This window comes from Erpetoichthys calabaricus, chromosome 15 (assembly GCF_900747795.2).
Source record: "Erpetoichthys calabaricus chromosome 15, fErpCal1.3, whole genome shotgun sequence".
In the NCBI taxonomy this organism is placed as follows: domain Eukaryota; kingdom Metazoa; phylum Chordata; class Cladistia; order Polypteriformes; family Polypteridae; genus Erpetoichthys; species Erpetoichthys calabaricus.
The window spans coordinates 15,478,629-15,491,697 of NC_041408.2; the positions used below are offsets into that span (position 1 = coordinate 15,478,629).

At 41.1% G+C, this 13,069-nt stretch overlaps 2 protein-coding genes across 2 annotated transcripts in view; both read left to right on the forward strand.

Moving 5' to 3' along the window:
• Positions 1-13,069, forward strand: part of nphp1 (nephronophthisis 1) — a 440,043-nt gene that overhangs the window by 420,970 nt on the left and 6,004 nt on the right. The gene's annotated exons all lie outside the window — the stretch shown is intronic.
• Positions 6,428-13,069, forward strand: part of LOC114665918 (cytochrome c oxidase subunit 7A-related protein, mitochondrial) — a 40,059-nt gene continuing 33,417 nt past the window's right edge. The window contains exon 1 of the mRNA XM_028820583.2: positions 6,428-6,589. Within this exon, the coding sequence (XP_028676416.1) occupies positions 6,518-6,589 (72 nt within the window). The 5' untranslated portion in view covers positions 6,428-6,517. The remainder of the gene's footprint in view (positions 6,590-13,069) is intronic.

The window sequence follows — 13,069 nt, forward strand, 5'->3', positions numbered from 1 at the left end:
TAGACAGATTGGGAGAGTATGGGAGGGGGTTATGAGGTCACTGGAAAGGGGTGTGTGGCACTCCTGATATCTCTGCAAAAGGATGAAGGTCCAAGTCTTTAGAGTCCTGGTGCTTCCTGTCTTGCTATATGGTTGCGAGACATGGACGCTATCCAGTGGCCGGAGACAAAGACTGGACTCCTTTGGTACTGTCTCTCTTCGGAGAATCCTTAGGTACCGTTAGTTTAACTTTGTGTTAAATGAGTGGTTGCTCATGGAGTCCTGAATGAGGCACATTACCTGCATTGTGAGGGAGAGTCAGTTACGGCACTACGGCCATGTGGAGCGATTCCCAGAGGGTGATGAGGCTCGCAGGATTCCTCATTTGCTGAGGACCCGAGTGGCTGGACCAGGCCCAGGGGACACCCACATAACACCTGGCTGCAGTAGATACTGGAGGTAGTCATTTCCGGAGGGTGGGACTGGACTGCGTGTCTGCCTGGGGGGTTGCCAACCAGGATCCTGAGCTGTTTCGTCATGTGGCGGGTGCGGCAACGCGCTGTACCAGTGCATGCTCCCCAACCTAACCTGACCTGTTTTTGATATCGCTTGCTATTGTCCAGCATTGGTCTGGAGAGGGACCTATTCTATCAGAAACTGTGTTATCTCTTTTATGCAAGAAAGCGTGAGATTACATTTTTTTCTTGGCCATCACTACAAATTACATGGGGTAAGCACATATATAAAAATATTTTTGGATAGAATATTCCATTAAATCTCATCTGCTATACATCTAAATTTAATTGTATGACTTGTGTTAAGCCAACATTTTAGTGTGTAATATTGAATGCACCTGTATAATCAAATGACTTTGTTGCTTCTTCATAAGGCATCAGAATAAAAGATTGATAGTAACTGTCCACTGCACATGTATAATAAAAAGAAATGCTAGTTTTGGTATCTTCTATACATCTATCCGTTTAATTCAATAATAGAGTCATGGGGGACAGGAATCTACTGTATCCTGGCAAACGTGGATGCAAGGTAGGAACAAGGGCTCCAGTCCAGTTATACACAATCTTTTAAAAATACTTCCATTAACATTACAATGACGGGCATTAAATTAAATGACTTACAAATAGCTTTCAGTCTTTTGAAATTTTCATGATAAGTAGATACTATTAAAAGCACACAGCATGGGTTTAGATATTAATCATTTGATTCTTCTTGATGACATGTTGCCATATCAGAGTTATTAATTGGGGTTTGGATTTTTTTAATCCATGAAGTGCTTCATTCTCTCTATGATCACCAAATTATAACAAAACATTCTCATCTCTAATTAATTCAATTCCTGTTTGCAGGGGTGGGGGCCCACAGGGATCACTTTGGAAATGTATGAGGAAAGCATGAATACCAGAAGGAAAATACGTGCAATAATGGAAGGAAACGTGCGCACTTTACTATGGCAGTTACCAGTTGTAAGATTCAAATTTAGTATGCTAAAAACTGTGAAATAGCAACACTGAGCTACCATCTCCAAATCGGTCAGTCAGTCATTTCCCAACCCGCTATATCCTAACACAGGGTCACGGGGGTCTGCTGGAGCCAATCCCAGCCAGCCCAGGGCGCAAGGCAGGTACAAACCCCGGGCAGGGCGCCAGCCAACCGCAGGGCACACACACCCACACACCAAGCACACTCTAGGGACAATTTTGGATCGCCAATGCACCTAACCTGCATGTCTTTGAACTGTGGGAGGAAACCCCCGCAGACATGGGGAGAACATGCAAACTCCACGCAGGGAGGACCCGGGAAGCGAACCACAGGTCTCCTTACTGCGAGGCAGCTGCTCTACCACTGTGCCACCATGCTGCCCATCTCCAAATCACTTAGGATTTATTTAACACTACAGAGATAATGGCAGATAAAACATTTAGGAAAATATCAAGACTGCTGTTTCATTCTACTTTCTCTTGTTGTTTTAATTACACCTCAATTGTCTGCTTATTGCTACAATACTGACAAAACCTGTAGGGATTATCTTTATTAATATTGATTGTGTTCTTTAAGGTGTCTGCAATTTTCTATTCCATATTCTCCTTTTACAGAAGTAATACGTCTAGTGCAGTTATTAATTTTTCAATATAAAGCTTTTCTTTTTTTACAGTAGTTGATTAACCTTTTTATCATCTCCAAACAATTCCACTGAGGAGATCTATTAGGTTCTCTATTGCCTCCTATTTTTGTCATAAAATTTTCCAGCATTGTATACATGATGCTTTAAAAACAGCCTTATTAGTCCTCGCTACAGGAGGTAACGTATGAAAAATATTTTATTAAGATCATTGAACTAATTACAAATGGAAATGAAACTGTGCACAGAAAGAAGGTGACCCGTCTTTTGTCTTGGTGCGCTACAAATATCCTGTTACTCAGTACCACCATGACTGTGGAAATGGTAAAAGACTTTTATAAACAGCAGTTACAACCTCCTCCTCCAGAAATGAACGATTCTACAGTCAGGTGGGTGAGATCCTTCAAATTGTTGGGCACAACTATCGCTGACACTCTCAGCTGGAACATTAACACGACTTTTATCACTAAGAAGGCTCAACAGCGGATGTAGTTTTTATGCCAACTAAAGAAGTTAAATATTTCCCGGCCTATCCTAGTACAATTCTACAAATGCATAATTGAAACTGTGATCACATTCTCCTTTCTTGTCTGGTCTGGTTCAAGAACGGTCCACTTCAAAATTAATTACACTGTGTTTCAAGTTTTGCTGAGAAAATAATTAGTTGTGTCACAAGGACTACCACTGACTCATCTCAACCAGGTCATCGCCTATTCCATAAACTCCCTCTTTGGTAATTGCTTTAAGTTAATCAGAACTAAAATTAATAGACGCTGTGATAGTTGCCCGGACACCACCAGTCGGAAACCACTTCTTTATCAATTTCACATGTTTATTAAACATTAATAAAGACATTCCCAACACTACACACAATGCACTCAGCAATAATCACCCCAAATATCTCTCTGTCTCAGTCCTTGGCCGCCTCTATTCTCCTCCTGGGAGCTTCGTCCTGCTCCCACTCCCAACTCTGGCTCCCAGACTGTAGGAAGGCGGCGCCTTTTATCCCTGCCCAGATGTGCTCCAGGTGTCTGATGACGTCCATCCGGCCGCACTTCCTGGTGTGGCGGAAGTGCTGCCCTTTGCCCCGGAAGCACTCCGGGCGTCCCTGGCAGGTTCCTCCGCCATCTTGCCGAGTGTGGAGGAAGTAACTATTTCCAAGTCCTACAAGGCTTAAGGCGCCCCCTGGCGGTGGCCACGGGTCCCAACAGGCCAGAAGCTGTTTGTTCTTCTCCCGTGGTCCTCTCCTGCTCCAGGGAGGTTGCCCCCTCATGGCCCGGAAGCTATTCCTGCCACCTTCCGGTCCTTTTAGGCATCCCGGCCAGGTAATGACCCTGACATCTGTCACAACGCCCAAATAGTCTCATTCCCAGAGCCCACCCAAACCAGTAATATACCCTATCTTCCTTGCTTACTACAGTTGTGTGTTCTTTCATATGCTGTATGAAGGAGTGCATGAGTGTGCATATCAGGTCAGGTCAGATTGGGGAGCATGCACTGGTACAGTGAGTTGCCGCACCCACTACATGACGAAACAGCTCGAAATCCAGGCAGACACACAGTCCAGTCCCACCCTCCAGAAATGACCCTCTATCTGCCGCAACCAGCCTGGTCCAACCAGTTAGGTCCTCACAAATGAGGATCCTGTGAGCTGGATCACTCTTGGGGAACTGTGCCACATAGCCGTAGTGCCGTAACTGACTCTCCCTCACAATGCAGGTAATGTGCCTCATTCAGGACTCCATGAGCAACCGCTCATTCGACACAAAGTCAAACCAGCGGTACCCAAGGAAAAGACACAGTATCAAAGGAGTCCAGTCTTCATCTCAGGTCACTAGATAGTGTCCATGTTTCGCAAACATATAGCAAGCCAGGAAGAACCAGAACTCTAAAGACTTATCTCTGCAAAAGGATGAAGGTCTATCAGGAGCCCCCCACACCCTTTTCCAGCGACCTCATGACCCTCAATGCTTTCCCAATCCGTCTACTGACTTCATAGGAAGAGTCACCAGAAACATGAATGTCACTGCCGAGGTAATTAAACCTCTTGAAAGAGGTTGACACTCTATCCGCAGACAGACACACTGCTGATGGCTGTGCCTAACAGGTAATTAAAGGCCTGGATCTTGTTTTTTATCCAGGACACTCACAAACCCGGACACTCAGACTCTCAAGAGCCCCAATCAGAACCTTCATTGACTCAGCAAAGATCACAGCATCGTCAGCAAAGTCAAGATCACTGAATCTTTCTTCGCCAACAGATGCCCCACAGCCGTTGGACCCCACGACCTTGCCCAACACCCAGTTCATGCACGCATTGAACATAGCAGGAGCAAGAACACACCTCTGACAAACCCCAAAATCAACTCAATCTCACTTTAATTTACACATCTCCTTCATAATTGCACTACACTGATCAGCCACAACATTTAAACCCCTACCAGGTGAAGTGAATAACATTGATCAACTCATTACAAAAGGAACCTGTCAAGGGGTGGGATATATTAAGCAACATGTGAACAGTCGGCTCTTGAAGGTGATATGTTGGAAGCAGGAAAAATGGGTAAGCGTAAGGATCTGACTGACTTCAACAAATTGTGATGGCTAGACAACTGGGTCAGAACATCTCCGAAATGGCAGGTCTGGAAGGGTGTTCCCAGTATGCAGTGGTTTGTACCTCTCAAAAGTGATCCAAGGAAGGACAACCAGTGACAGGGCCTTACTCACGTGGAGAATAAATGCTAACCTGCCTGGTTCAATCCCACTGATTTTTTTTATTTTTTAATGAAAAATGTAATGCTGGCATTGACAGAAAGGTGTCACAATACACAGTGCATCACAGCTTGCTGTGTCATTACAGATTGGTCAGAATGCCCATGCTGACCCCTGTCCACCACTGAAAGCACGGGTATGTGAAAGTCAGAACTGGACCATGGAGCAATGGGACCAAAACATCCTCTGACAGCAACTTCTCCCAACCATCCAAAAGGAGCCTGGTGACCAACAATACCTTTTCCAGCATGATGGAGCACCGTAAACCATAAGGCAAAAGTGATAACTAAGTGGCTCTGAAAACATCAAAATTGTGGATACAAGGCCAGGAAACTCCCCAGTCCTTGTAATCAATCCTCAAGAGGTGGGTTGAAAAACAAAATCTGACAAACTCCAAGCATTAAGAATGGGCTACCATCAGTCAGGGCTTGGCCCAGAAATTGATTGACAGAATGCCAGGGCGATTTGCAGAGGTCTTAAAAAAGAAAGAAGGGCCAACACTGCAAATATTGACTCTTTGCATAAATATAATACAATTGTAAATAAAAGCCTTTGAAACTTATGAAATGCTTGTACTGTAATTATACTTCAGTATACCATAGAATCATCTGACAAAAAGGTCTAAAAACAATGAAGCCGCAAACTTTGTGAAAAGCAATTCTGTACTTGTGTTATTCTCAAAACATTTGGCCACGACTGTACAGCACTCCCCTTCTTGTATGTGGAGTTACCTGGCGAGCCTTACGATGAACGTGGCCCCGTCTTCTCCGATGATGCTGGGATAACTACCGATCGCAGCAACATCATATCTGGATTATTCGCGTTCGAGAATGTCATGCTTAAAATGACTCAGTAAATACATGTTCTTACTTACTGTTTACACACGTTCTGTCACGTATGGCTCACGCGCGTGGATCTCAACGTGGTTGGTCTTCTGCTGTAGCCCATCCGCCTCAAGGTTCGACGGATTGTACATTCTGAGATGCTTTTCTGCTCAGCATTGTTGTACAGTGTGGTTAACTGAGTTACCGTAGCCTTTCTGTCAGCTTGAACCAGCCTGTCCATTCGCCTTTCACCACGTTCATCAACAAGACGTTTCCGTCCGCACGACTGCCGACCACCTGACGTTTTTTGTTTTTCGCACCATTCTGAGTAAACTCTGGAGACTGTTGTGCGTGAAAATCCCAGAAGTTCAACAGTCTCAGAAATACTTAAACCAGCCTGTCTGGCACCAACAATCATGCCACGGTCGAAATCGGTGAGGTCACATTTTTTCCCCATTCTGGAGTTTGCTACGAGCATTAACTGAAGCTCCTGACTGCTGCTACGTGATTGACAGATTGGATAATTGCATATATATATATAAATATATATGCTGGTGTATAGGTCTTCCTAATAATTTTCCCAGTGAGCGTATATTAAGTTTTAAAACGTATAAGTAAAATCATATAACTAATAATAACGAGAAGGACTGTATATGCTACCCTTTGCTAATCTAAACAAAACGTTTTTCAGGCGCTCCGCGGCCACCTTCATACGTCACGCGACGCGCGCAGGTCCTCGCTCTTCGCTTCCGCCTCGGTGTGTGCCGACACTTGTGTTTCTGGCTTCTGGACCTGACACAGTGACATGTTCTACAGGTTCGATGGGTTCACCCGGAGGCTGGCTGGGCCAGTCACCGCCGAGGTTTACTGTCCACAGGTATTGATTCCGGCGTGTAGGGGGAGAATGGCAGAACTGGACCTTTGGAGTTTATTAGTGGTGACCTTCAACGGTCAATGTGGATATACCCTTTTGACCAGAAAGAGAAATTGTCAAGGTGTTGCTGACATTAATTTTGCCATATATCCTGAGGAGTTTCGTCGCGAAGGTTACCAGCCAGAGAGCAGTTTGTATGTGTTCAATTTTGAAACAACACTAACCGAAGAAGTGGGTTTAGCTAGGCCGACATCACAACGGAAAACTTGGTGAAGTTAAACTCTTTTTTCCATTTAACTTTATTGTCATCAATTTCAAAGCATTTTTAAAATTTACATCACTAAACAGGAGTTTCATGTTATATAATCGAGGCGAAAGTGAACGTCAGAGAAGCACGGAGAATTAGAAGAGTAGTAATGTAATGAAAACTGAAAAAGTTTAAATGGATTTAAAGGTGTGAATTGATATGTTGACCATCGAAACTGGCTGGTCGAATCAGGTGGAAAATTGGTTAAATTATGCTTCTATGTCTGATAGCCTTATCCAAGGAGACTTTATTGTATCCATTATTTAGTATTGCATTTTATTTGTTATCGTATCATTCCTGTTATATAGGAGGCAACGAAAACTTTTTTTGTGATTTAGGTTGGGCCATACATTTGCCAGTGTATCAAAAAAAATCATGAGTCCGCTTCCACAACCACACAAAATTCACACTATTAAGAAAAAACTCAGTCTACGAATCTTCTTTAGCTTTCTTTCCAAATGTACATAGGTGTGGAGATCTCTTGGACCACAAGCAACAAAAGAGGCAACTCCTATGCAAATATAGGATAGCATGTACATAATATAAGTTAAGTGTGTATAGTGAAAATGGGCATACCATGTTTTGAGGTTTAAACTGTTAATTTTGAGCAAGATTAATTTATAGGCGAGTAAAGACCACAATCCCCGAAGCTGATTACTCTGTTTCAAGGAAATAATGTAATTCTTTGCTTTCAACATGGTCTAAATGTGTTAATGTGACATTTAAGAAAATTCTGTCAGCATAACTAGAGAGTGCTGTGTGATATTAGCAAAAATTATAATTTGATGTTTTATAAACTAAAATTGGATCAAACGATCAACCCCGTCACTTTTTGAGGGTAGGTGTAGAGACCATTTTGCTTCGTGTTGGAATCTTAGTTAAAATTTTTATGTCTTCATAATTTTTCTCTATTTCTTATTAATTGTGTTGTACTCCCATTGGTGCAGGTTATGTCACTGGAGATAGCAGATCCAGCATTTGGGTGGACAGCTTTGGTGAGCCTTGTTGCACCTGTTTTAGTTTGCTGCTCATTACTAAACTGAAACAAGGATAAGCAGTGTTGGAACTATTTGTGGCACATGAGTACTTACTATACCAGTATAGCTTTGTGGAATATGCATGTTCACTTAGGAGTAGCAAAGCTTCTTGACACTTCCCTGCCTCTGTTGTTCAGTATTTTTATATAAACTGCATATGCATTCCACTAGATGGTACAATGAACTGACACAGCCTAAGAGGTGGTGGTGAAAACAATGTTTTATAAATTTTAGTATAAGTATGTAACAATGAATAGACACTTTTAGGATAAACTCAGTGTTTTCAAGGTATTTCTTCATAGTCTTATTTTAAGTTTGTCACATTAAAATGCATTATAATTATAACTAGCCCACTCTTGAATCTTATAATGGAGCTTATGGGTACTGGGGTCGTCTTATGAAGAAAAGTCTTAAAACTTACTGAAAACACCCATATTCGAGTCAAAAATGTTAGAGTATTGCACTGTATCTTGACATTGCACACATTTCAAAATGGGGTATCCATTATTTTGAGATTCATCCATTTAAAAGGAGACTGGTTGTGCATTTTACATTACCATTTACCCAGCAACACCTGCTGCAAACAAATTTGAAACTGGGGTAATAGTCCGTTACAGACTCCATTGATTGAGCTGTTCTGTGGGATATCCTGAGACTTTGCGGGACCGAACCAAGTTCCTGGATGTCATGGCCTGCCTACACACTGGTACTGTGAGTGCTGTGCAGAGTGGAGGCAGATCCTCTGCGTTTTTTTTCCCCAGTTGATTCTGGGGTTCGTCAGGGGTGTGTTCTGCTCCTACTCTGTTCAGTGCTTGCATGGACTGGGTGTTGGGCAGGGTTTTGGGGTCCAGCAGCTGTGAGGTATCTGTTGGTGAAAAGAGATTCACTGATCTTGACTTTGCCGATAATCCTGTGATCTTCATGGAGTCAATGGAGGCTCTGATCGGGTCTCTCGAGAGACTGAGCGAGAAGTCTGAGTGTCTGGGCTTGCGAGTGTCCTGATAAAAAGCAAGACCCAGGCCTTTAAAGACCTTTGGGGACAGCCATCAGCAATGTGTCTGTTTGCGGTGGGAATGTCGACCTCATTGAGAACTATACTTCGGCTGCGACATTCATGTATCTGGTGACTTATCCTATGAAGTCAGTCAATGGATAGGGAGACCATGGGGGTATGGGGTTCATGAGGTCACTGGAAAGGACTGTGTGGTTCTCCCGATATCTCTGCAAAAGGACGAATGTCCAAGGGCCTCAAGTATAAACGGTGTGTATGCAGAAAAACGTTGCATACGCCTGTTTCCACCCTCACATGTATAACAGATGTATAAAGACTTGACGTAAAGGCACGCACATTTTCACAGCAGCCTCAGACCATGTGTACACAAGTTTCTGCTTGGTTTTTCAAACGGGTGGCACCCAGCGTCAAAGCAATGCTACCGTTTCTGTGTGGTCTCTTTTTCTTTTTTAGATTTGCATCAATGATGCAGGCTTTATGAAATAACCAAAATTAATTGCATATCGTTTGCAAATTTAATTCACTTGATTGTAATTATTCTGTAACAATATAATGGTGCATGGAATGGCCAAACTATTCTAACTACCTTAGCTGCTCTAGCAATATTAGAAGACCTTGCAAATGGAAGAAGAGAGCATGTATTTATAGATGATGATGACTGGCTTGCAAGTCCATTTCGATTTCCTTGAGCTATCCTCCTGGAGTGTTTTGTTGTTAGAATACTAGAATGTATGCCTTATCATTTTTATGAAGAAATGTACTAAACTATGTATATTACATTTTACAGGTAAGTTATTAATTTCATTTAAATAATGTATACTGTTTATAATTAAACATGTGGGTGGTCGGGTGGAAGCGCTGCTACCTCACATTAAGAGGGTCACATCCTGCGTGTCCCTTGCCTGGTGTTTGCAAATCCGCCAGGAAAACATACAACGAATGCTTCGAATTCCTTCCAAAGGCACACGGGTTAGGGGATTTGGTAAAGCTAAATTGACATTAATGTTGTATGTGTGTGCTCGTATTCACCCTGCGAAAGAGCTGGCATGCCCCATCCAGGGATTGCTCCTACCTCGCGTTCATTGCTTGCTGGGATTGGCGCATCCCTAGCTGGATGGATGGAATAATAAAACATGTATAATGAAGATTTTTTCGATGTTCCTTAAAAGTTTTGAAGATTTGGTGTTAACATTTATTGCAGACGCTTGTTGTATAGTCATTGGCTACATGGAACAAGAAAACCGAAGGACAAGAATTGTGGGTTGATACAGTATGTTGGACAAAGACAGTACTGCTGCAATAAATTATTCCATCCAGGGTTGCGCCCATCCCAGCAAGCATCATGCATGAGGCAACATGGGCACCAGTTCATGGCTACTGTTGCGCCACCATGCCCCCACATGTTTATTGCATGTTTTAATGCATTTCATCATGAAAATGATATCAAGTGTACTTCTTAGAATTCTAAAATGTTCAGAGAGCTGTATTATCATGAATGTAATTTATTCTGTGTGGTGATTACTCCTGTCAGCGTAAGAGAAAGCCCGATTAAGAAGCACGGAGCGACAACTGTGTTAGGGAACACTTAGAATACAAAGCATTTAACATGCTACTTCAGTTACAATGGGGTGTGAGAAACCCTAGGAAATTCGATTTTACGATGAAGTTTACAACATTCTACTTTAATGACAAAATAAGATATGAGATTGAAGTGGAAATTTTGAGATTAAAGTTGACATTTCGACTTTAAACTGGACATAGACCTTTTTTTTCCCTTTTTCCCCAGATGGTGGGCTGCAACTTGCCTTTTCACGTCAACTTTGATGTGTGACCACTTCTTTTTTTTTTTTTTTTTTTTTTAATTTCGGCTTTGTGCATGTTTCTGAACTTGATCTTTTGAGTGCCTCCGCAACACTGTAACACTCCAATTTCCTTTTGTTGCTTGTACCACTGCTTGAGCCACCAAGTACAGTAGTACATTTTCCTTGCCTGCATTTCACATTCGTTGAAATTTTTTTTACATATGCTTTTGCCATTGTCTTTTTAACAAAACAATGAATGGAAGGGGCTATTTATATTGATTTGCATATTCAAACAGGCAAAATTCTGGATTGAGTTGGGGTGGGGATGTAGGCGCGTGCATGTGTGTTAAAATTCACATTTGCAAAAATTTCAGGCTTTTATTAAAAAAATGCAATGCAGTGTAATCGGTTCACTTAAGATAGGTATTTGTACAATGAAACACTTGTGTCCTCTTCATGTTGCTGCTACTTGACATGAATCTTACTCTGTAGGCCATGTGAAACAACAAAGTGTAATGGGTGATAAATCTGCACCGTTTAGGTAAGAATAATCTTCTGACTTGAACTTGTATTTGTCTGTTATGGCAAGGATTGGCAGAACATACCCGCTGAAGAAAACAATTGCAGAGGCAGAAGTAAGATAATACAGAGAAAATAGCTTGGGATTGGTGGATTGTCATAACTTCACCCACAGTGGCAGCTGTGAGCAGACAAGTAAAGAGGAAATGTATTCTTCACTCAGGAAAAATTGTTCCAAGAATCTGTGATTAAAATTATTTCTAATTTTCTTTCATTATCATAAGTATACCTCATAAATGCGGAAGAAATGTTTTCTTAAATTAGAGGTAGTAGTTTTTAAGGCTTTTTCAATATTACCTATGGACAGTGGTACCTTTCAGCCCCATTGTAAGCTGCAAGAACAGACATGGTATTTTTTTTAAATTTTAAAATTAATAAAAACAGCAGTTCACTCTAGCGCAGAAGTCCTTGGCAAAATAATATATACAGTAATTGTGAGTAAATACCTGACTTGAAAAATATTGGAACTTATCCTAAGCATGGATTGTTAATACGATCAAGATTCTGAACAAATGTTAATTCAAAAGGATTGTTCAGTATGAAAACAACTACATACAAGGTAACAAAAAATGCATGCACACCAGTTGTACACTGGTACAAGAATAAAAATGTATGCTTTTTGTAAGCTTTCAAATTAAGTATGTCATTTAAGTTGCACTTCTTGGGCTATCCATATTTTTTGCACCTGTCATTTTACTGAAATGTATTACCTGTACTTTATAATATTGGACTGTTTGTTATCGGAGTGACTTAAGCTTCTGCTGCCATGCTGCATTTGGACTGGAATATCTGTTGTAGAAACAGAATGTACTGCTTCTGTACTTGTGTGCATTCCTATTTGTATTCCATGGCTGTTTATTTTTACAGTTGTAATGCCTTCAGTTTTCCTTTTTACATCCTGTAGTTAGAAGTGCCCTTACTCTATCCTGTACAAATATCGTGTTGCTGCATGGAAAATAGCCTTTAAATTTGGAAATGTATACATGATTTTTGTCGGGTTTTTGTGAAATCAGTATAGCTTAATTTCCAGAATTTTATCCACAAGTGGGTGGCAGAGTGATGCTGTGTTTGTTAGCACACTATTAGGTTTAAAAGATCCACTATCATGTGTAAATTTTTCCCATATAAACAAACTTCTGCAAGTTAGGTTAAAGGAATACTCCATTCAAAAATTGATCATTTTTGTATGTTACATACCTAGTGTTTTGTATTAATGGCCAAGAAAAACCTTTAGTCTCATGTTTTCCATGTAAACAACAGAATTCCAGATAATAGTGGCATCAGTGGGGTCCCATACAGAACACTAACAAACAATATCAAAACGTCCATTAGAAAATCACAAGTTACTCATATCACATAATCAACATCTCAAGCATGTGTAGTTTGGCTAAATAAATCGTTTCAAGAAAATCCTCTTGTGCAAGACCATGTTCCAATTTCTGATTGTAAGTTCAGTTTCTTTATCATACCACATTGTCAGTATATGTGCTATTTAAGTTCTTTAATAGGGTAGTTTAATTTTAGTAAAGTTGATTTTATCTGTGTTTAACTAAAGGAGCCCTTTATAAACTAGCCCATTTATAAAGTCTGTAACAGTGGTTCTCAATCTGTGGGGTGGGCCCCCCTAGGGGGGGGGCGCGAAGATGTGGAAAAAAAAGAAATCAAAAATATGAAAAATACATCTATTGAAACCAAAACAAATTAACTTAAACTACATTCTGTTACTAGAAAAAATATATAGTTAGA